Source organism: Anolis carolinensis, chromosome 1 (assembly GCF_035594765.1).
Source record: "Anolis carolinensis isolate JA03-04 chromosome 1, rAnoCar3.1.pri, whole genome shotgun sequence".
NCBI classification, from domain to species: domain Eukaryota; kingdom Metazoa; phylum Chordata; class Lepidosauria; order Squamata; family Dactyloidae; genus Anolis; species Anolis carolinensis.
Genome location: NC_085841.1, coordinates 140,528,086 through 140,552,653, shown reverse-complemented (window position 1 = coordinate 140,552,653; position 24,568 = coordinate 140,528,086). Strand labels below are relative to the sequence as shown.

The 24,568-nt window shown below is 38.3% G+C and overlaps 1 protein-coding gene across 1 annotated transcript in view; it reads left to right on the top strand.

Annotated features, from left to right (window-relative positions):
* Nucleotides 1-24,568, top strand: part of col21a1 (collagen type XXI alpha 1 chain) — a 161,165-nt gene that overhangs the window by 55,687 nt on the left and 80,910 nt on the right. The window contains exons 7-10 of the mRNA XM_003226064.4: nt 4,576-4,653; nt 7,164-7,172; nt 8,789-8,872; nt 12,232-12,294. Coding sequence (XP_003226112.1) covers nt 4,576-4,653; nt 7,164-7,172; nt 8,789-8,872; nt 12,232-12,294 — 234 coding nt within the window. The remainder of the gene's footprint in view (nt 1-4,575; nt 4,654-7,163; nt 7,173-8,788; nt 8,873-12,231; nt 12,295-24,568) is intronic.

The following is a 24,568-nucleotide window of genomic DNA, read 5'->3' as shown; positions in this document are numbered from 1 at the left end:
TGCTGGACCATTCTAACAACCAGCATGCCAGACTATACAGAGAAGCCACTGAAATCCACAAGCATGTGGACAATTTCAACAGAAAAGAGGAAACCTTGAAAACGAACAAAATCTGGCTACTAGTAGTAAAAAACTCTAAAATCAGGACAGTAAATAAAGAGCAACACTAAAAAAAACAGGGGAATTCCAGACAGGAAACAATCAGTGCCAGCTAACACCTCCCAACAAAGGATTCCCCCAGGCAGAAAGCAGCCAGGCTTTGAAGCTGCGAGACCATTAAATGCTTATCAAGGTGGTAAATTGCAACATTCAGACTTGCCTCCCACCGTGGACATTCCACGGATATATAAACCTCCCTTGCCTAGTTTCCAACAGACCTCACAACCTCTGAGGATGCTTGCCATCGATGTAGCAGGCTTATATGGCTGTGTAGAAGGGCCCTTTGTCTGATTTGCAAACTGCTGTTTTTGTGAATTATAGCCTGCTTTTCATCTTGAGTTGTACTGGAAAAGTATAGTTCTTTAGGTTCAATAATGAGCAAAGGAAGACATATAAAGAAAGTCAGCAACAACAACATACTTTTCCAAGTTTGGAAGCTTAAACCATAATGTGGTTTCTTAATGGTGGTTACTGCACATGGTTGGCATAATGCCTGATTTGAGCCAGTTTTTCCCTATAGAATTGGAATAATATTCTGCAAAGGTTTTGTAGATTGGAATTATTGCGGGGAATATCAGTGTTGGAAGGCAGCTGTTCTAAATTTCCATTACTGGCCATTGTGGCTGTAAATACAACACAGCGTGTGAACTTTGGTGCTCTTCTCTTTCTTATGTTCTCCTGGCACTGTACCCAAAATATTAGATGCAATTTTAAAAGCTGTTGAAACACATGTGTAAACTATTGCTTTTTGAGGAACACTTGGCACTTTCAGCCTACATTTGGATTCTGCCATACAGAGATAAGCATTATATGTACTGTACAAGTGATTCCTCAGCAATGGAGAAATTGATTATGTAGTGCAAGATTTTCCAAATGATTGCAGTTGGTGTTTCTGGGTTTTAATTTTGCTTTTATGTTTCCAACATACACTACCATACAGTTAACCTAAATTAGTAAAGTTGAATATTATTACTCATTCACTTGGGAAGGAGCCACGGTGGCGCAATGGATTAAACCCTTGTGCCAGATGGGCTGCTGACTTGAAGGTTGCCGGTTCAAATTGGCAAGACAGGGTGAGCTCTTGTCTGTCAGTTCTAGTTTGCGGGGACATGAAAGAAGCCTACCAGCAGGATGGATTTGTCTGGGCATCCCCTGAGCAACATCTCTGTAGATGATCAATTCTTTCACACCAGAAGTGACTTGTAGTATGTTCTCAAGCAACGGGCTACATACAGTCTTTGATAAACCTTATTCAAAGTATCTGAGAGAGCAATGTTGTACATGAGAGCTTGAATGACAGTTTTGAATTCTTTGGATCACCATAACCTAGTATATCCTAACAATACTTATCTGGAATGTGAATAGCCACACGTTGTATAGAAGACAATACCTAGATATATTCTTCTTCATTAACTGGAGGGAAAGCCAGCAGTTACAATAGTGATTATTGTGTTCTTGCTGTTTGTATCAGAAATGGAATTGAAGTAGAGGTAGAGAATGAATACAGTGGTGAATTTCAGACTTGATCTCTAAGCTTCAAGGTTTTTTTTCTGAGTTAGATTATTATAATGAGGAAGAGAGCTAAAAGAAGCTTCACTATAAGTATCAGTCTGCTGTAGATGCCCAGCAGATGTGCTTATTGTTAGGATTATCTATTAGGGAAAACTAACCTAAATAGCAGAGCATCCGAAATACAAACAGGATACCTATAGTTGAGTAATCAGCTCTCAGCAAGCAGAGCGTGAAGTGCCGTGTGATGTGGCTGTAAAGAATTTAGAGCTTAGGAGGCAAACATGCACAGTTATCTATATATATAAAAGAGTGATGGCATCACGGCAATTCACAAAACAACAAAAGTACAGGCCCCCCAACCTCAAAATTCGACAACACAACCCATCATCCACGCCTCAAGGTTGATACAACAAAAAGAAAAGAAAAATAAAGTCCTAATTAGAGGGAGAGCAATAATGTTTTTTATCCAATTGCTGCCAGTTTAGAGGGCTAATCTCTGCCCACTTGGTTACCTAGCAACCAAGGGACAACCAGGTTTCAGTTAGGGGACAGGCAGATTTAGGCCTCACTTAGACTTCTTCCACAGATTATCTAATTTGCACTGGATTATATGGCAGTGTAGACTCAAGGCCCTTCCACACAGCTATATAACCCATTTATAATCTTATATTATCTGCTTTGCACTGGATTATCTTGACTCCACACTACCATATAATCCACTTCAGTGTGCATTTTATACAGCTGTGAAGAAGGGGCCTCAGATAATCCAGTTCTGAGCAGATAATATAAGATTAGAAATATACAGTAGAGTCTCACTTATCCAACGTAAACAGGCCGGCAGGATAAGTGAATATGTTGGATAATAAGAAGGGATTCAGGAAAAGCCAATTAAACATCAAATTAGGTAATCGTTATACAAATTAAGCACCAAAACATCATATTATACAACAAATTTGACAGAAAAAGTAGTTCCATGCGCAGTAATGCTATGTAGTATTTACAGTAGAGTTTCACTTATCCAACACTCGCTTATCCAACGTTCTGGATTATCCAACACATTTTTGTAGTCAATGCTTTCAATATATCGTGATATTTTGGTGCTAAATTCATAAATACAGTAATTACTATATAGCATTACTGTGTACTGAACTACTTTTTCTGACAAATTTGTTGTCTAACATGATGTTTTGGTGCTTAATTTGTAAAATCATAACTTAATTTGATGTTTAATAGGGTTATCCTTAATTCCTCATTATCCAACATATTCGCTTATCCAACGTTCTGCCGGCCCGTTTATGTTGGATAAGTGATACTCTACTGTACTGTATTTACAAATTTACCACTAAAATATCACAATGAATTTAAAACACTGACTACAAAAGCATTGATTATGAAAAGGCAGACTGCGTTGGATAATCCAGAACATTGTATAAGCGAATGTTGGATAAGTGAGATTCTTCTTTAATATGAAATAATTACTGGGATAGAATAATGCAGAACAATATAATCTCTAAAACCAGGACAGTAAATAAATAGGGGAATTCCAGACAGGAAACAATCAGGGCCAGCTAACACCTCCCAACAAAGTATTCCCATCATCAAAGTCTGGCAAATCCTGTTTTCTCAGGGCCACAGACAGTGGAAGCACATAAAATATCGCAAACAACATCACTCTGAAAACAAGGGTATTCCAGACAGGAAACAATCAGGGCCAGCTAACACCTCCCAACAAAGTATTCCCATCATCAAAGTCTGGAAAATCCTCTGTTTTCTCAGGGCCACAGACAGTAGAAGCACATAAAATATCACAAACAACACCACTCTGAAAACAAGCGAATTCCAGACAGGAAACAATCAGGGCCAGCTAACACCTCCCAACAAAAAATTCACTCAGGGAGGAAACAGCCAGGCTTTAAAGCTGCAAGGCCATTACATCCTAATCATTTTTCCTAATTGCAGCATTCATACTTGCCTCCAACAAACAAAAAAAACCAATCAGAAATATTGTATATTCACAACCTTTAGGAAATAATATCCCCTGATGGCGCAGCGTGTTAAAGCGCTGAGCTGCTGAACTTCTGGACCGAAAGGCCACAGGTTTGAATTGGGGGAGCGGAGAGAGCCCCCACTGTTAGCCCCAGCTTCTGCCAACCCAGAAGTTCGAAAACATGCAAATGTGAGTGCATCAATAGGTACTGCTCCGGCGGGAAGGTAACGCCGCTCCATGCAGTCATCCCACATGACCTTGGAGGAGTCTACGGACAACGGCGGCTCTTCGGCTTAGAAATGGAGATGAGCACCAACCTCCAGAGTAAGACACGACTGGACTTAATCTCTGGGGAAAACCTTTACCCTTGACCTTAACTACCACCAATTCCTCAATACTTTATTTCCCATACCACCAGACTTCGCCACAGCAACGCGTGGCCGGGCACAGCTAGTGTCTTTATAATTAAATAATTACATTTACAATAAAAGAACTACATTTCTTGATAAAGAACTGTCAGAGCTACTTTAACACCCATCTCTTTTAAGGTTTCAAAGAGAGGGAAAAAACACCAATCACAACATCTCTCTGACACACACACACACACAGATCTCAAAGCACACAGCACATTCATTACATACCGAGATGTAAAAACTAGTCAGAAGTAAAGGCTTGCAGTAGAAAAGCATCAATTCTACACAACTAATCAGAATGGGAGCAGAAACAGAGAGGAGAGAAGAAATTACGATATATTCCAACTGTCATACAGTTGACACTGGGGAAGGGAAACCCCTGCCTATTCTAAAGCTAACTAATTTCCTCACTGAGGACTGGAGACTTGTGCAGTGTGGGGCTGAATACCAACACTTATTTCCAGAAATAAGCGTCTGATAAGATTTATCATATCTGTGTTACAGTTTGATGTTCAAAAAGTAAGGATCTACTGTGACCCTGAACAAAACAACCGAGAAACAGCCTGTGAGATACCTGGCTTTGTGAGTATGATAGGGAAACTTTAAGGATTTTGAAATCGCTTTTAAATAAAATTTAACTGTGGAAAGAAGGGGTGTCCTATAAAGAACTAACTATCTTTTCAAATAATATTTTTCTATAATTGCATTAAGATAACCTGCCTAGGATTTTGTTTAGAAAATGTTATTATCTTTCTGAAGAATTCCCAGAATTGATTTTTCTGCAAATGTATTGTCATTCATGTTGCAGTTAATATAGAAGCGTGTCCATCAAAGACACAGTAGCAACACACAAAAAGGAAATGTAAATTTACTCTTGTTCGGTAGAGTTCAAAACAGCAAAATAAGCTTGTGGCATTGCATCAAAATAGCAGTCCTTCAGAGTAACAGAACTCACATAGTCCTTGTATGCAATCTTACCAACACAGATGGCATGACTTTCTCCAACTTCCATCCTCAGAGAGCAAGCAAGAGAGAGCCTCATGTATGAATAGGCACCCAGTTATACCCCACCGGGAGTGGCCCAAACTTACTGGCCTTAATGAGCACATTCATGTAACCTGCTTATAATAATTCATGTAACCTGCTTATAACAATTCACTCCTTACCAAGGAAAGTTGTTAGAAATTTTTCTTTGGAGATATGTTACAAATAATTCCAGCAAAATATGGGCTAGAAATTAATATCATTGCCATTGACTGATTCAATTATGTAGAGAGAAGAGCTGTTACCAATCATACAGGAGAAGAAAAGTGGTAATATTAGAACCACAGGCCTACATTTTGTCTCATTGTTGTTTCTGTTGTCACTTAAAATGGTCTGGACTCTGGAGGGATCTCAATGCAGGGAGAAGCCATTCCCCTTCTTGGGCCATGTGTGAACCCATCAGGGACGGAAAAACCATCAAAGACAGGTAATGGACTGTCAACTCTATTAACAAAAGGTAAATTACATTAGCAAAGGAAGTTACTTTTCTGTTGCTAATGGAGTTGAAATTTTCTTTTCTCTCTTTCATTGCCTTTTGTCTCCAGTCTTCACATGGTCAAGAAAAAGAGTGGCCTCTTCCTACATAGAGATCCAGCTATACCACTTTAAGCGCCAGGAGAAATGAAATCTGACACAAAATGTAGTTAAACATAACATCTGATACAAATTATCTCTTTTCTATTCCTGTATGACTTTAAACATCTTTACCTGATGGAGAAGCCAGTGGAGCTTTGCAAACTTGCATGATGCATTTTCTGCATTTTGATTGCCAATGAAGATATTGCTGTTTTGTGGATTTTGGAATTGGGTGTATTTTGCTGCCCCTGAATAAGTTTCCTTTTAAAGAAAAATGATAGTGTATCTCTGTGCTATACCCTCCAACTGTACTAATATGGCAAGGATAGTCCTGATTAAGCTATTGTTGCACTAATTTTTCAGTTGCTTTTCATATATCCCAGTTTCTCCCTCCTTGTGTCATTCCTCTTTTCACATCCTCTTCTTACTTCAGCTATTACAAATTAAGATCAGATCTGCACTGCCATTTTATCCAGTTTCTGAATCCGAATTGTCTGCTTTGGATTATATGAGTCTATACTGCCATATAATCCAGTTCAAAGCAGATAATATGGATTTTATATGGCAGTGTAGATGGGAAGAAGGAAGCAGAAGTAGGAATTATTGCTCTTCCCAGCACACTTAGGCAAAACCAAACTGCTGCAGCCTTTTCTAGCCTGTTTGTTCATTGTTATTAACTTAGTGTCCATCTAGACCAGGGATGGGCAAACTTCGGCCCTCTGAATGTTTTGGACTTTAACTCCCACAATTCCTAAAAGCCGGTAGGCTGTTAGGAATTGTGGAAGTTGAAGTCCAAAACACCTGGAGGGATAAAGTTCGCCCATGTCTAGTCTGGACAGACCATATGAATTGGCTCAGGGATGAACGGGCTTCCTGGTCGGCAAAGAACACATTGGGTCCATTTGCTTTAACATGGGAAGAGGGGTGACCCCATTGTTTTGGCCTTTGTAGTAACCACTAGGAATGAAACTGGTGGTGGTCATCAGCTGTAGTGATGATAGCCAGATCAGTTGGGCTTTTTCACTTTCTCTCCTCTTTCGCACAACATTATAGCTCTGGCTATTGTCACTACAAGTGCTGAACAATTTCCAAAACTATGGAGGCAAGATAAGGGTGACAGTTCTGGTGGTACTAAACCGGTTTCAGCACTGCTGGGCAGTATAGATGCCATCCAGCCACCAATCCAGCTCAGAACCATGCAGTGTCGACACTGAGAGACCCAAGAGCCAATTCTGCAGCTGGCTGAGCAGACACTGATCTGTAGTACCCCACTTTGGAGCAGCATTGCCATTTCTGGTATGTGTAGACGACCTCTCAACCGTCATAACTACATTTATGTGTTGCTTGGCCACAGATGTTTTGGGGGTTGAATAGAATTGTGTGTGTATATATAGAAATTCATATCTGTTTATGATTTGATTTTAATCCATATGTGAAAGTATTTCTAAAAATGTTTCTTTTTTTCATTCCAGAATGGAGAGGTAGGCCAAAATCATTCCCATTCATACTGGCATTAAGGTAGTATTTTAATATTTATAGTGAATTCGCCATTATACTATCAGATGAGAAAGCTTGGGTAGTGTATTTTGGCTGATTTTTTAAAATATTATGGCATTTTTTTGGCTCTGTACTTTCAAATCCTTTTCTTTTAAAAGTGACTAATTTTGGAAACTTTTCATTTGTTTACTTTTGCAATGAGTTTGGTATGATAATCTACTCCACTCAGAACTAAAATGTTTTTATTAGGGTAGTGGCAACAAAGTGAAGTTGTATGAATATGAATTGAGTGGAAAGCATAAGCACAATTCATTGGAAATTTCTCCCACGTTTCTCTTTGAGGAAACACCTTTCTGCAGAGAAAACCTTTTGTAGGACCATTTCTTGTGGGTCAAAAATGGGAGGCTTGTTACTTTATTATTCGTTTCTATAATTAACAACTGATGACTTCCCATAGGCACATGTTCTGTTCAGAGATTTTAATTTCACCCAGGGCTGAAGTTAATCTAAGTAATATAATAGTTCTGAATACACAAATATTTCTGAAGACATTCTTTTGATTTTATGCAAAAATTCTGATTATGATTTTACTCTAAGGCTCTAAAAGCTTTTTTTCAGATCATGTAAGATTAAGAATGACCCATCTTCAGAAGAACTCTTTCTCTGTTCTTCTGTATGATTCACCATTCTTGGCTTGCTTTCTCTGAAGGTGGATAATTTTTGTTTCATAAGAATATAGGAAACTGCCTCCCACCATGTCAGACTATTGTATTTCTAGCCCAATATTATCTACTTCGAGACAAAGTCGAGAATTTATGGCTTTTTGGAAATCTTGAACGGCAACTTCTATTAGGTCTGGCTGGTGACTGAGAGATAGTGGGAGATGCAATCCATCAACATCTGGAGAACCCACACGTTTTCCATTCTTGCCCTAATCCTAGCAGAAGCAACTCCCAGGAGCTTTTACAGATGTCTTTCCAATCATTCTGCTACCTAATCTTTTTATTATCTGGAGTTGCCAAGTATTGAGTTTAAACTCTTTTAGAAGAAAAGCTTGTTTTTTTCTGGGCTTTTTTGGAGGGGATTTATATTCCACTTTTCTTCCAAATCTCCTTTTTTGAGCGGATTGTAGATTTGTCTTTTTATTTGGGTTGAGGCCATCAAATCTGGGCAGCAAGTGGCACAATTTCCTCAGCTTCCTTTGTGGGATAGAATTTCATTTATGCCCACAATAGAATCATCTTCCTCTGTCCCCAAGCAGCTGATTTTAATATTGGAAAAAGGCTCAAAATGGAATCATGTAGCCTCTTCTATGGATAGGTATGTAATAGGAATCTTGAATGTTTTATTATTTTATTTACCATGAATATAATACATATTTATTTATTATTGTAGTAACTACTGATTGAGGACTTGAAAATAGAGCCATCAACTTGAAAATAGAGCCATCTTCTTATTTCATTGATAATGTTGGGCTTCTGAAATCACCATTGTGCCTGATTTTTTACTGTTGTGGTGTGCTCATGATAAAAAGTAGGTAGTTAATACGTGTAATGTTATTTCTGTGTGGACATCTGAATTTTTGTTTTGTTTTTGATAGTGTATGAATGGACCTAGTGATGTAGGATCTACACCACCTCCTTGTATCTGTCCTCCAGGGAAACAAGGACCACCAGGCTCCAAAGTTAGTATTGAATTATTTGTCATGTCCAAGCCTTTTGATTGAGTTGAGTTCTGTGTCTAATACAAAAGATGTTTCAATCTTAGAAAAGTAGGGCTATACTCAAAGTGGGGGAAACTGATTGGAAAACCTTTCCCCCCTGAAAGTTAATAACATGTGTGTATAGACTCCCATTCATTCAACCCTTTATGCAGTAATATTGCCAAAAGTATGGCATTAGGTGTTAAGCAGCAGGTTGTATTTCACCGTCATGATTTGCTGGTGCAATCCAAAGTTACTTTGGGATTGGCGCCAAAAAGCAATGACTAGGGTAGCCAAGGAGTTTTATTGATCTATCTTTCAAATGGCAAATACAGTATCTAGTGGCTTTGTTCTTGGAAATCGAACTAAGGAGAAATCAGAGATTTCACTCTTGAGATTTGTCTAGTTGTAGCTTTTGTCGTCTTGCTGCTTCTATACACCACCCACTTGGTTGTGCTGATTCTGCTATTCATTTCATCTACACCAACTGAACTGTGAGAAAGGAAGAAGAAAGGTAGGTCACTTGTGGACGCAACTCCTTTTCTGTAGCCCCCAGTCCCAACCTAGAAGCCCACCGCTGAAATAAATTGGCATACAAACAACAAATATGGCGACTGGATAAATTGGGTGATTATTACTATGTTTGATTTAAAATAGAGCAATGTGAATACAATAAATCAATACATTTCCACAAGCCATTTGTCTTAATTTATCATAACATTAAGTCTGTTCTGCAAAATTGAAACCAGTCAACTTTAGCTTGTCTTTAGGCTGGCAAGACATGTTCCATTACAAAGTTGTGACACTTTCATATGCTCCAAAAGGCAAAAGACCTCATGTTAGTCAATTTATTTATTATTTATTTACTGTACTTATACCCCGCTCTTCTCATCTCCAAAGGGGGACTCAGGGTGGCTTACAAACTATGGCCAGTCTTCTAAACTTCCAGTCAGTCAGCATATGCTAACCGCAGACATTTATTCAAAATGTTTATATTTTGTTTGTTATGCATGTTATAAAAGTCTGTACATTTCTTAAATATCACGTATAAGGCCATATCTGATGGAAACAGTAATAGTAGTCAGTGAGAATGTGCCCTAGTGAGAGATTAAGGTTTAGATTGTAAGAACCAGCTCTTACATAAAATGTCTCTGGGCTTTCCTCCAAGGGTTTAGGACTGTGAATGTGTAATTTCCTGAAGAGCAGGACTAGCTAGCTCTAAATGCTTTGATGCTTCAGGAAAAGGACAAGATGCACCTCCTCCCACCAATTCCAGCTTGAGAAACTGATTGGGCTTGCAGTTGACTCTCAGGCCAAAATAATAGCACCCTCTGCCACATCTGAGAACCAGGATAGCTTGTTGATCTCCAGTAGACTCCTTGATACACAGATTCTGTGTTTCAGGGAAACGTTTGAGAGAATCAAGGCTCCCCTCCACATGAAAAAACACTTTCAGAGTGTATGTAGAAGTGTGATTTTCCTTGGTGAAACAACAGTCTTGGAATTGTTAATCTCTCTCCCTCTCCACACCCAAGAGTATGGCTGAGATTCAGTAAAATCTGCTGGAAACCTTCAATTCCTCCTTCAAACTTTGTTGAATTTTGTTGAATCCACATCAATGTGCTTTCTGTGGAAACCTGTCCATTCTGAGTTTCACAAAACTCAGAAGCTAGATGTGCTCAGGGTTATCTCAGAATGAGAGGGCTAAGTGAAATAAAAGAAAATGTCTCTAGATAGAGTATATGAGAATATTCAAGGAAAGAGGGAAGGAAAAGTTAGCATCCTGCATAAATCCCTTTCTAGTGGGGACATGCACCCCTGCACACACATTGTAGCAATGAAACAGACTTAAAACTGCTTTTAGCCAATTATAAAGACAGTTAGAGATGGTATTGGAAGGAAGGAAGGAAGGAAGGAAGGAAGGAAGGAAGGAAGGAAGGAAGGAAGGAAGGAAGGAAAAAATATTGCTTTTGCATACCGTTTTCCTCCCATCCTGATGATCATGAATAACAGCCAAGATTCCAGGATTAAACTTGGAACAGCAGCCATACAATGAGATCCTGGATAAAGTAATGCAACATTTAGGTTGCTGATATCTATTTGTTGTGCTTTGTATTTGTTGTTAATAATAGTATATTATAGGCTTTTCCTAAGTAGTAATAAGTATCAGAACCAGTTTGTTATGGCAGTAGAGCAGCTGTTATGGTTTAGTTGGGTGTGTTATCAGCATACTGTATAAAACAAAGCATTGGGCTTGCAAATGTTGCTGGTAGCAGCAGGTGGCTGCAGGTGGCAGCAGCCGGTAGCTGATACAGTAGAGTCTCACTTATCCAACATAAACGGGCCAGCAGAACGTTTATGTTGGATAATGAGGGATTAAGGGAAAGCCTATTAAACATCAAATTAGGTTATGATTTTACAAATTAAGCACCAAAACATCATGTAATACAACACATTTGACAGAAAAAGTAGTTCAATATGCAGTAATGCTATGTAGTAATTACTGTATTTATGACTTTAGCACTAAAATATCACGATGTATTGAAAACATTGACTACAAAAATGTGTTGGATAATCCAGAACGTTGGATAAGTGAGACTCTACTGTATGTGGCTGGAAGCTGAAGCTGAAATCAATGCGGAGAGTGAATGCTTATCTGCACTAGCAGTCAAGGGCATCCTAATACCACAAAGAAGATAGAAACTACTTTTGTTTTCCTGTTGTCATTTCAAGAAGACTCACTGAAGAAAGTGTTCGTTATGATCCTGTGGTGAGGGTAGCTTACAGTGAATTGTTTTGTAACCTTGTTATACTAAGCGAATGAATTATTTTCTTTTCTACTTTAAAGGCACAAATGGCTCAGGTGTATTTTTTGAGTTCAGGGTCACACTGCATTAAAGGGGCTGATATATCTTTAAAGGGATATGTGCTTACAAACATCCATACTCTACTAGTCAGACATTGTTGCTATAGAACTAATAGGGTGGCACAGCAGGTTAAACGGCTGAGCTGATTAACTTGCTGATCGAAAGGTTGGCAGTTTTAATCCGGGGAGTGGGGTGAGCTCCCACTTGAAGCCCCAGCTTCTATCAACCTAGCCGTTCGAAAACATTCAAATGTGAGTAGATCAACAAGTACCGCTTCAGCGGGAAGGTAACGGTGCTCTATGCAGTCATTCCAGCCACATGATCTTGGAGATGTCTATGGACAACATTGGTTCTCTGGATTAGAAATGTATTTGAGCACCAATCCCCAGAGTCGGACATGACTAGACTTAATGTCAGGGAAAAACCTTTACTAACAATGGTCTGACAGTACTAACATCTCTGTCTTCTCCTTAGGGCGATCCTGGACTACCTGGAAATCATGGCTACCCCGGAGAACCTGGTCCAGATGGTAAGCCTGTGAGTACTAAAAACTTAGTCATCTATAGTAATCTTACTGCAAAGCTGAAATTAAAATTGCTACAGAGGACAAGTTATACCTGATGAACACTATCATAAGTTAGTTTTGAACAACCACCATTAACAAAATTAATACCTTTCACTAGAATACATGACACAGCAAGAACGCTGTCCTTTTCCTTAAATATATACTTTACTGATATGTAATCCCTGCACCACTCAATTAGATTTTGCAGCCCACCATAAGTGAAAATGAGCTGTCCACCATTAGGTGGTCCTCTAAATATCAGTACGAAAGGTGGAAGTGATGAGATCATTGAAATTGCATTTTAGTGTGAATGTGTGAAACAGCTTGGAGTGAATGCAAATGCTGGTCTCCTAGGAAATCCTTTGCAAACTGGTCACAGTCTGCTATTGATAGCGCCTTCAGTTTGAACTGTGGGTCAGAATGCAAATGGTCTATAACAGTTACCTCAAGACTGTGGAATTACCTGCCAGAAGAGCTCTGACATCTAAATGAGCTGTTGGAAAAGACAGCTGAAGTCCTATCTCTTCCGGCAAGCCTACCCAGTCTGTTTCAACTTGTGAATTTTAACCTGAATTTTACCTTTGTCTATCTTGTTATAGGTATATTAATAGTGGGATATATATTTTAATAGTATTTTAGAGTCAGAGTAGTCTCTTAAATGACTGAGAAACACGTGGCTCTTCAGAGAATGTTAAGTGACAATTCCTACCATCCCTAGCCATTTGGTATGCTGGATGTTGGTAGTTAAACAAAAGTAAAAGAAAAGCATGCTATCCAGGTCTTTCATAATGAAATGACATTTGCCTATGTTTGATCAGATTGCTTGTGAATCTCAAGTTCCCAGGCAATCCAAGTAGATCTTATTTAAATGCAATAGAGTATCTAGCACTTGGGCTATTTTTCTATTACACAGGTCAGCCAGTGTTTGCATAGGACAGAATTGTCAGTCATAGCAACAGGTTCTCAAGAAACTATCAGTTTTCAGAGGTGTACCTCTGCAATTCTGTTCCCCCCCCCTTTTTTTTTTTAGTTTGGAGTCCTGTATGTGCATGCCTGTCACGCCCTGGCAGCGGAGCACTAAGAACCAACACACGGAGGCCAATAACAATCTAATATCTTTATTGAGGAAATATTATAGTAGAATAAAAACAAGTAGAAAATGTAGTCCAGTAATAGACCTTTCAGGAAAGGTCAATTATAGTCCAGAAATATATTGTCCAGTATATAATATTAGAGGTCAAAGTTATAATCCCAGAACCGAAACACACTCTACTTCCAAGCAGTTAGAGTGGGGAAAGCGTCCATAAGTTTTACTGAAGATTAACGTGAGTCCAAGGCAGGGACTTGGAGACAAGACTGGATACTTGGCACAAGATGCAAGGCTGGAAAAACACGATGAGATAGGTCACGAAACACGGCAAGGCAAGGCACGAAGGAACTGGAGGTTGCAGACTCAAACGCAGTCCACACTTGGCTGGAACCGAAGTTAATCCTTAAGCTGATCTGTTGACTCCGCAACGGATTCACCAGTGCGGGGAACTTTTAAAGAACTTTAATCTTCCTGCAGAGCAGGTGTCCAGAGCTTCCTTTCCCAAGGGAAAAAGAAGCGAAACACATCTTCATCCAGATGCGTTCCTCCCTGAAAGCTCCCAGGGGAAACTAGCTAATTAGCGCCCTGTCTGGCTGCTAATCTTGCACTTCTCCTCGTTTGTTCTCTTTGGAAACGGCTCGCCTCGTAAAACTCCCTTCTCGCAAAGGGGGGAGAAGCGCTGGGAAGAACTTGTTCAAGGTCTGTTTTGATGAGTTCTTGGCAAGAATTGTCCACAACAGGCATCTGGAATGGCTCTGTCTCTTGCTGAGACGGCAGAAAACCCATGTTTTCATCATCATGATCCATGATGGCGCTGGGGTCAGAACTCCGAGGCCCATGGGGCATCACAATGCCTGATCAGATATTGGGACTGGATCTATATTGCCAAATCATCATCTCATCGGCGATCACTCATGGCCAAATATGATTGCCTTCCAAGTGTAGGGTCTTGGTGGTGGGTACATAGATGACTGTAGAGGCCTATTCTTGATCTGCATGTTCTTCTGCAGTGAGGACATCAGTTTCCAGGTGGAAGGCAGTCCCAGTCAGGGTTGGCTTGACGCAGTTTCCTCTTGACACATTTCTCTCTTTTCTCCCTATCCATGCCTCTTTGAATTCCACAGCAGTGTAACAGTTGACCTCCAGTTAGAACACTCAAGGGCTAGGACTTCCCAGTTCTGGGTGTCTATGACACAGTTTTTAAGGTTGGCTTTAAGCCCATCTTTAATTCTCTTTTCCTGTCCATCGGTATTCCGTTTTCCATTCTTGACTTGGGAGTATAGTAACTGTTTTGGGGGACTGTGATCAGGCATTCGGACAACAAGGCCAGTCCAGTGAAATTGATGATGGAGGATCATTGCTTAAATGCTGGTGGTCTTTGCTTCTTCCAGCACGCTGACATTTTTCCGCCTGTCTTCCCAAGAGATTTGCAGGATTTTTCGTAGGCAATGCTGATGGAATCGTTCCAGACAGTGACGACTGTAGACTGTTATGTTTTGCCAGGGTTGGGAACATTACCAAATAATGCAGTTTGAACTGCATTAAACCACATTCTATGGGTCTATACTGACCATATAATGCGACTTAAACTGCATTATTTGGCATTGTAGATCCAGCCTAAGACAGAAAACAAGCAATCTCTAGCTAACTGGTCTTATCATTTGCTCCTTAGCAGAAAACAATACGTAGTTGTGTTGTGCCAAGTTTTTTTGGGAGGTGAATAAAAAGTTACATCTTACTTTTAATAATTCTGATAAAACTAGATGGAGTGGAAGGTTATCATTCATAGAGGAGCCATTCGTAGTGAATAAAGAAGTGAGATAAAGAGGCTCTTTCAAATATAGTGAGTTAACTGGCCAAGTAATAATAATAATAATAATAATAATAATAATAATAATAATAATAATAATAAACTCGGGGCAGCTTACATGGGGCAGAGGCCCAAACAACATAAGGACAAAATATAGGCAACATAATACAATCACAATATAAAACAGATAAAACAGTAATGCAATATATCAATTAAAACAACAATACAGGATAAAAAATTACATTAAAAACACATAAAAGGTAAGACCGTAATAAATACAGGATAGATTATTAAAAACCCTCTGGGGCTGATTAATTAATGACTGTATCTCCGAAGGCCTGCTGAAACATCCAAGTCTTCAGTTGTTTCCTGAAGGAAGATAGAGAGTAATTAGTTATGGAAAATTAAAAGAGCTGAAATGGAAAGGTAAAAACTGTCAGAAAGTTCAGATCTTTCCTGAAACTATTGTATTCCTTTTAACTTTGGTTATAATATATTTAGAGAATTTGGTTTTAATTCAGCATAACCTTTAGAATGTTTCCAAATTCCATTTTTTAAAAGTAATTTCATGTCAAACAACATGACTAGTATTATTGTTCATGATACTTAAGGTGAGGCATTCTGGCCCAGAATGTACTCTGCCTGTGATCTTTATGCATTTCAGACTTTATTTTTTGGTAAGACCCTTATGTTATGGTTGTGGTGGTAGTTTGTTTTCTGTATATGCTTTGTATGGAAAGTCTTAGATAAATGCTTTTAGGAAACTGTATAAGTCTTAGGATGATTGCCAATTACTTCTAATGCTCCATGTCACACTCTATAAAATGTCCAGATTTCTTATTTTGGTTACTTAGCTACATTTTGGCCATGTTCTGAGGCATGACAGATGGTTGAAATTACTGTGGTGGTTCCCTTTGGAAGCTGACACAGAACTAGTATGAAGATAGTACCAAAAATACACTTCCATGTACTAAAGATTGAATTGTGGGAGAGTCCAAGAATTTGAATAAGAAATCTTGGAATGATGTTCAAAGAGAAATCACAGTGAGTGGAACCAGGGATTGTTTTTTTAAAAATGGTTTCAAGCTTTTTTTGGGGGGTGGGGCTCACTTGTGCAGCACAACAACACACTGCATGGTTGTTTGCACACATGACCCCTTTGCAGTTGTGCAATTGGGCAGATTTTGGAAAAGTTACTCTTTTGGATACAGCTCTCAGAATCTCCTAACCAATGTGTCCATTTGATACTTGGAATTATGGTCCATGAAGTAACTTTGCCAACTTCTGTAGCTGGGGGCTGCTGATTACACAAAAAGCCCTTTCATGTGTAACTTATAACTCAGTATGTTTGCATAGAATATGTATGTACTCCCCTACTGTTTTTATAACTGTCAAAACCACCTAGACTATTCTTTTGTTCACTCCTCATTGAGAGCTTACAGGAGAGGCAGTTTGCTTTCTACAGAGGTCCCATTTTTTTCCAGTTCTCCAGAATCAGAAGTAAACTTCTGGACACTTCTAGGTTTATTGTTAGTTTTGGCAGGCCATAAATCCCCTGATATATGGTTATCATGCTTCATGCTCCAGTATTCTTGTTTTGAAAGCTAACACATTTTAATAACAGATCAGGAAGACTGAACAACTTTTATTTATTCTCTCCAAACACTATATATGTTTTCTCTTTGTTTGTCATGCCTGTTGCTATAAAATTAGGTTGATTTTCATATAAGCAAGCAGTCTATTAACAGAACATTTGTTTATTTCTTGTATTTTTATTTTGTTGACTCAGGACAAACATTAGGTTTTCCATATCTTAATCTACTGTGAGTTGTAGGCTTCGTCATTTCTACCTGCTACCTTTCCCTTCCTTCTTCAGTTGCATGGTTGAATGTTATTACGTGTTCTCCTATTAATCATAGTTAATGCTAAGAAATGTTCTTAACTTGAGCATGATATAAATGTTTGAAGTTGATTTGCAGGTCTTGGGTAGAAGGAGGGAGCTTGAATAAAGTGAACTATAATCTATGCATCTGCAAATGTAATATAAAACTGTGTCTCTGGCCATAACAGTTATCAAGGAGAGAGAAAAATATCCAAATCTGAAGTTGACTCCAGATCATTTAAGCGTGGTAAAACTGCAGGGAACCAGTGGGACAGCCAGTCTATTTTATGCAGTTTTCCCCTTTGGCAATCACAATTGTCTGGTCCCTGTACGAGTTGGCTTTCTTGGCCAGGAAGGAATTTTATTTTTTCCTGTGGAACAAAATCAGACTTCTTCCAACTAGTCTCATTTTGCACAGTTGTCTTCATTTTGATAGCAAACTTTTTGTACCTCTGAAAATGTCATATTCTTTGTCTAGCAAAGAAAACCTGTATGAGTTTATTTAAATAAATGCTGTCATCCATTTGTATCCACAGATTCAACCATTTTCAAATTGAAAATATCTACCCACCCCAAATCCCTCTGCCAAAAAACCGAAAAACAAATCCTGATTTGACATATTATGTACAAAACACCATGTTGTTATACTATTGTATATAGTGGGACTTGAGCATCTATGGCTTTTGGTATCCACAGGGAGTCTTGGAACCAGATCCTAGTGGATACCAAGGGCCCGTTGCAAATAAATAAATAAATACATAAATGTATCAATAGGTCTGCTTGTTAGGTCTCATACATGGTCCTCTTTTCCATTTGTATCCTCACAACAACTGAGATATAATGACAGATTAAACATTCCTAATTCAACTGTCTTAGCCAATAAATTATATTTCTGATGAAGACCTCATAACCTACTGTTACATCTTGAACTAGTGACACTGTAAAGGCACCAGATCTTGTCTCCTGTTGGAAGCTAAGCACGGTCAGCCCTGACGAGTACTTGGATTGAAAACTGGCAATGAATATCAGATGTTGTAGGCTATGTTTTAGAGTAAAGGATGGGCAAAACCACCTCTGAGCATTCCTTTCTATGAAATTGAAACAGGCGACTGGAGAGCACCTACACAGCTGTGTGATAAGATAGACTTTTGCTATTAGTTGAAAGTAAGAAATTAGATTTTTGATATATTTTAAAAGCTGAAATCTAGTCTTCATGATAGATTTTTATTTTAGCTTTAGATTTATCTTCCCAGTAATGATATAAATATCTGGATAATGAACCATAGAGGAAAAATAAATCATTTTTGAACTTTTGTAATTTGGCACTTGTTTGTATTTTCCTGAGATGAGTCACAATTTACCAATATGAACTTTTTTCTGAGTATGGAAAAAGATATTTTATGAAAGTACATTAGAAAATAAGATGGAAGTTTAGGACCTGTAGTGAAACTGGGGAAAAAAAACTAGGTTAAAGTTCTACATGACCAAGTCAGAAATCCTCTTCAGGTACTCCAGATTGAATGCATTGGAATGTCCTTCTGAGCAAACATGCATTTGTCCTCATAGATTTCTCTATGACAGTGGTTCTCAACCTGGGCCCCCCAGATGTTTTTGACTTTCAACTCCCAGAAATCCTAACAGTTAGTAAACTGGCTGGGATTTCTGGGAGTTGTAGGCCAAAAATATCTGGGCCTACAACTCCCGGTTGAGAACCACTGCTCTATGATTTCTCATAGAACAGTTTGAGAACCACTGCTCTGGGGACTCAGGTTGAGAACCACTGCTCTATGATTTCTCATAGAAAGCATTTATACTAGTTTGTTGCAAATGTTATTGCTTTTGGTGAGATTAACAGATACTTGTTATAGAATTAATGTTCTGAATTTGAGTTCAGGTTTAGATGAATAGTTATTTTTGGCATCAAATTGGTATTTGATCATAATGACTAATTTTCAGTGCCTAGTAAAAGAAAAGCCACATCTCCTAAACTAATGACAGGTAATTTGTAATGTCATCAGTAAAGGTGACCTAGAAGAACCGCAATTGGCCTGCCCTTCTGTAATCCATTAAGCACAAGCTGTCTCATGGGAAGGAATCCCAGAGAGCATGGGAGAAAGGCAGGCAAAGACAAGATCTGAGTATGCTCCAGCTGGACTTTCTCTGTAGGATCTGTAGACTTTCTCTGTCTTTCTATCAACAGTTAGAGGAGAAGGAAGCTAGTTGCCTTTTAGTTGTTAATACTGTTTACAGCGATCGTATTAATTTAATATTACTTGTAGATTACCTTGGAATGGTGGTGGTGGTGGTGGTGGCGGCGGCAGCAATGAAGCCTGCAAACTTGGAAGTAATCATTTGAAGCTGCCTTGGAATGATGATGATGATGATGATGGTGATGAAGCCCTGCAAAAGGATGCCAATATCTTGTGTATGGACTGACATAAGGGCTACATAATCCATACTAGAGCTCTCCTTATATTGTCATTCCTTTGAGTCCTAGTCACCATGACTACTTGTGAGGAATGCTGTGAGTTTCTATGTAGCATCGCAAGAGTAACAAGCTGCCCATCCCTGACTTAGAGTTTGAGTTGGCAATATGTGTCCCTCACAAGAAAGTTAGAACCATCATGGATCAAAACAATTACTTCTCTGTCTAGTATTCTGCTACTATAATGGGTAACTATAAATAAATACATAACTTTATTCTTATATCCCGCCACCATCTCCCTGAAGCGACTTGGGGTGGCTCACCTGGGGACGAGTCCAACAATAACATAGTTTAAAATACAATCCAAGAGTAAAACAACATAAAACAACATAAACATTAATAAAAACAAGATAAAACACAACAGATTAACTTTAAAACCTGGCCATAGATACTGCATATGTGGAGGGAAGCTTGTGCAGGACTCAGGGCAGGGTTCATGGAAAGTATAGGGACAATCAGAGATGGGGCAGGTGGATGATCTCGACAAACATTGGAGACCTAAAAAGGTGAGATGTAAAAATAATGTGTAATAAGAATTTGTGAGTAAAATTACTATCTAGCGGGGGGTATTCACTCAAACGTGTACCGGAACATCCACATTTTTAGTTCCTTACGGAAGATGGACAGCAAAGATGCCAATCTAATCTCCCTGGGGAGAGAGTTCCAGAGCCAGGGTGGCTACCGCCAAGAAGGCCCTATTAACTAGTTATTAAAGGAACACTTTTTAAAAAGTGGCCAGCCAGTTGTCCAAGAGAAGTGTTCACATTATATTTCACGGCTTTCCATTTAGCTGCTATTTCACCATTATGCATGCTTATAGACAAACCCATCAGAACTTCTTATTGTCTGTAAACATGGGCTGAACTATGTTGCCTGATTTCAGTGAGTTTTTTAAAGTTGGATTTTTCTCTGAGTCATTCATTAGGCTGCAATCCTAAACTCTTAAGCACCTTGAACTATGTGATCCCATGAATCACAACTTGCAGGCTGTGATCCCGAGCACACTTTGGATTCACTTCCAAATATTCTTTTTTCCTTTGGGTTAAAAATTGAATTGTAAAAATAATTACTCCCCTGAGGATATAACTTTGCTTTAATCAGAATTCTTATAAAATGCATTAATGAAAAGCCAGAAGTTGTGTGGTGCTAGCCACCCCACCCCATTGAATATTCCACTCTATTACAAGAGCTTTTCTTCCTTGAATGTGGACCTCATTTTCTAAGCACATAAGCACACCAACAGGAAAATGTGAACTGAATAGCCTTGGATGTACTGTAGTTAGTGGCAAAGTTCAGTATGAGTATTAATCCTGAGAAGATTGTGATTGTTTGTGCAGAGGGGGAAAGATATTGTGTGCATTAGTAAGTAGTTTGAAATAATTTCCATTGTTATGTTTATTGCATTCTATGTCAAGATTATTATTTTTTTGCATGAGAACTTATTGCACTCACAGAAAACTAAGACAAAAGTGTCATGGGAAAGGAGAGGTGAATTTTGATCAGCTCATTTGTTTCCAAGAGAAATGTGACTATGAGAGAGAAGATATTCCTGATTTATATTGCCCTCCCTAGCTGCTATTGGGTCAGCAGGGGAGAAATTACAAATGAACTACAGTAGAGTCTCACTTATCCAACATAAACGGGCCGGCAGAACGTTGGATAAGCGAATATGTTGGATAATAAGGAGGGATTAAGGAAAAGCCTATTAAACATCAAATTAAGTTATGATTTTACAAATTAAGCACCAAAACATCATGTTATACAACAAATCTGACAGAAAAAGTAGTTCAACACACAGTAATGCTATGTAGTAATTACTGTATTTACGAATTTAGCACCAAAATATCATGATGTATTGAAAACATTGACTACAAGAATGCATTGGATAATCCAGAACGTTGGATAAGTGAGACTCTACTGTACTTCAAAATACTCTTGCAACACTGTAGAGCCTAATATATTTATTATGGCGGAAATGCCCATGGGTTATGATCCTTTTTGAAATAGACTATAATCCATATAAGCCATTGTCTTAAATGATTATTTTGGGGCTGTAGTCAGTCATGTCATCTTGCCAACAGAATGGGTTCTGCTATTTGATTGAATTCTTTCTTTCTACTACAGCCTCTTTGTGGGTCTTTAGGTCCTCTCTGGAAAAGTTGGGAATTGTACATAGTAGTTTGGGGGAGGAAGGGAGAAGAAAACCAGCAGGGTTTCGAGCATGATTAGTCCCTAGGTCTCTCCCCCTTGGTTGTCAACCAGGACCCTGCTCTGCACTTTATTTACTTCCCTGGCCCTGTGATACTCTGTCGCATTAGCCTTTGCCTAGCCCTTCATAGTTGGCCATGTCCATTCTGAAATTCTGGCCATTGGTATCTTGAACCCATCTGATGGAGTAGACTGAAACTGGATTTTAAATTTTTGTGGTTGCTTTAGCAGAATTCTGTGTTTTTGTTTGATGATATTACTTTCGTTGTATGGTCTCCTATTGGCAATTGAATGTTTTGCTTATGTTGGAAACCGCCCTGAGTCCTCTGGGGGAGAAAGGGTGGTATATAAATAAAGTTTTATTATTCTTTATTATAAAATCCCATGTCATGAGTGAGAGTCCACTCATATAATGCCACAGTTATTCCAATTCCATCAGATGCCGTAAGACATATTGTTATTTTAAGTATGAGTATCTTGCAGAATAGCTCTTTTTCCAATACTTTAGTTCTGATCCAGTTCATTCTCCTCTCCCACAGCTGCACATCTGCATTTACCTTACAATTACAACAACAACTACTACTACCACTACTACTACTACTACTACTACTAAATATGACATCTTAGTAGAAATTTCCTTGCATTTTATCAACTTTGACTGCATTTCCTTGGTGTGTTGACTTTAACACTGAATTTAGAAATAATTGAAGTTAGATGTTCTTTGTGTCCTAGAAAACAGATACTAAAAGAAAAGATACAAATGTTTTAAATAAACAAGAACATATGTTAGACATATCAGTATAAATGGGGATTCAGCATTTTTATGCTCTAATTCTTTGTTATAAAACCTCAAAAGCTTTTTTCTCTTCCTCATTCTGCTTAAGTATGTCAAAAAGATTGTGGTATGGTCATTGAGACAAAAGAGGACAGTGGCTTTTTTCTTACATTCTTTTTGTCTACGTTTTTCCTCCTATTTTGGAAATATAAGTGGAACAATGTAATTCCTGAAATGTTTAATGGGAAATAAGATGACCAAACTGAGATGTGTACTTAAAAATATGAAAATTTTGATCTTCTGAAGAGATATCACCAATATCCCAGCATCCTTTTGAGGAATTTTATAAAATATTTATTCTTTCTTCTGAGTGTCCAGTTAAATGGATTGTAACTTAAAAATGACCTGGCAGAAGTAGTTTTGCTGAAATATCCAGATGCAAACTCCAAACGTGGATTATTGTTCTTGACATTCTTAAAACAATATCAAATGTCGCACCTAATAAAGTACTTTTTCTGGTGGTGCCAGCATTTCCTTTAACGACACGAAAAATCTGCAAGATACTGTTACTGATTTTCTGTCCAGCAGTTTTGTGCTTTGCTTATTGTTCATGATCTAAAGATGAATCTTCCTTACACAGTGTACTCTGTATAAAAGCCAAATACACTAACAGCGTTTTAAAGAAGAAGAAAAAACTAAGGGGTTTAAAAAGCAATTTATTATCTTTCTCTAATGAGTGACAATATGTTTTCACTGATATGGCTCATCTTCCCAGTACATTATGGGCTGTGTCTTGGAATTGTATGAAACTCAGAAAACACTGTCCTAGAAAACTTGTAGATAATTTCCTGGCTTATTCAGGCACTAAAAGCACAGTTCTTCGTTTATTATTTACTTGTACTGAATAGTGGGTCACTATATTTCTATTTCTAATGACATTGTTATCAAACTACTTCACCTCTTTAGAGATATGATCTGAATCCAGTTGTTAGCCGTCAGTGGATCCATATAATTATTGGCATTTAGTTATGTGTTCAATCTGTATTCAACAACTGATCTATCAGACCTACTTGGGACTAACAAGTATGATTGAAGTTATTGTGTCCTAGAAATTGCTGGTTTCTCAAAGTGCTTGAATACTTGTAGTTAAACTATTTAGGTCATAGTGAAAATCCCTCTCTTCCCAAATCCATCAGAGCAGAGATGCCAAACCATGCTAAATATTATGTACATTAATTACTCCACATTTGTATTTTTGACTTTTGTGGATTTAATATTTCATGGATTGGATAAACATTTTTTCTCTCTGGAAATCTCTAAGCCTTCCAGTGTGTCTCCATAGTCAACATCCTCCAGTCATGACCCTAGAAATCTCTTTGTCCTCCAATGCAATTCTGTGGTCAGCTTCCAGAAGACGCTGAGCTTAAAGTTGAGCTGAAAGATCTAGAATTTCCTAGGGAGGTGTTCTCTCATGTAAAAGCAAAATAGCATTTTTATGCATGGTTTTTCACTTTCACTGAGGTCCTGTGCCCCTAATGCTAGTGGATGTGGAAGGCTGATTATACAGAAAGTTGGGGAAGGTAGTAAATCTAGATCCTTAACACAGAAGAACTGTGTTTTACATTTGTAACTTGTGTTGCCAAGGACTCTAGATACAAAACAGAGCTTAAATGGACATCTAGAAATCCCACACTCAAGGAATTGATTTAGAAAAAGAACACTTTCTATTTTCTATGAATGATACTGGTAGTTTACTGATATTGTTTAAAAATAAATATTACAGGCATTATTCTTAAAGTGGGTAAGTATACCTACTTTCTTCCTGCAGTCCACTGGAGTCTGTCTTGCTTATCTGTTTCTTGGAATATTTTCACACCAAATAAATACAGCAGTAAGCTTCTATATACATCCAATGGCATCCTGGGACTTGAAGTTTGGTCAGGAGCATTGGTAAATACTTTTTCAAATTGCAAATCCAAGACTCCATCAGATGGAA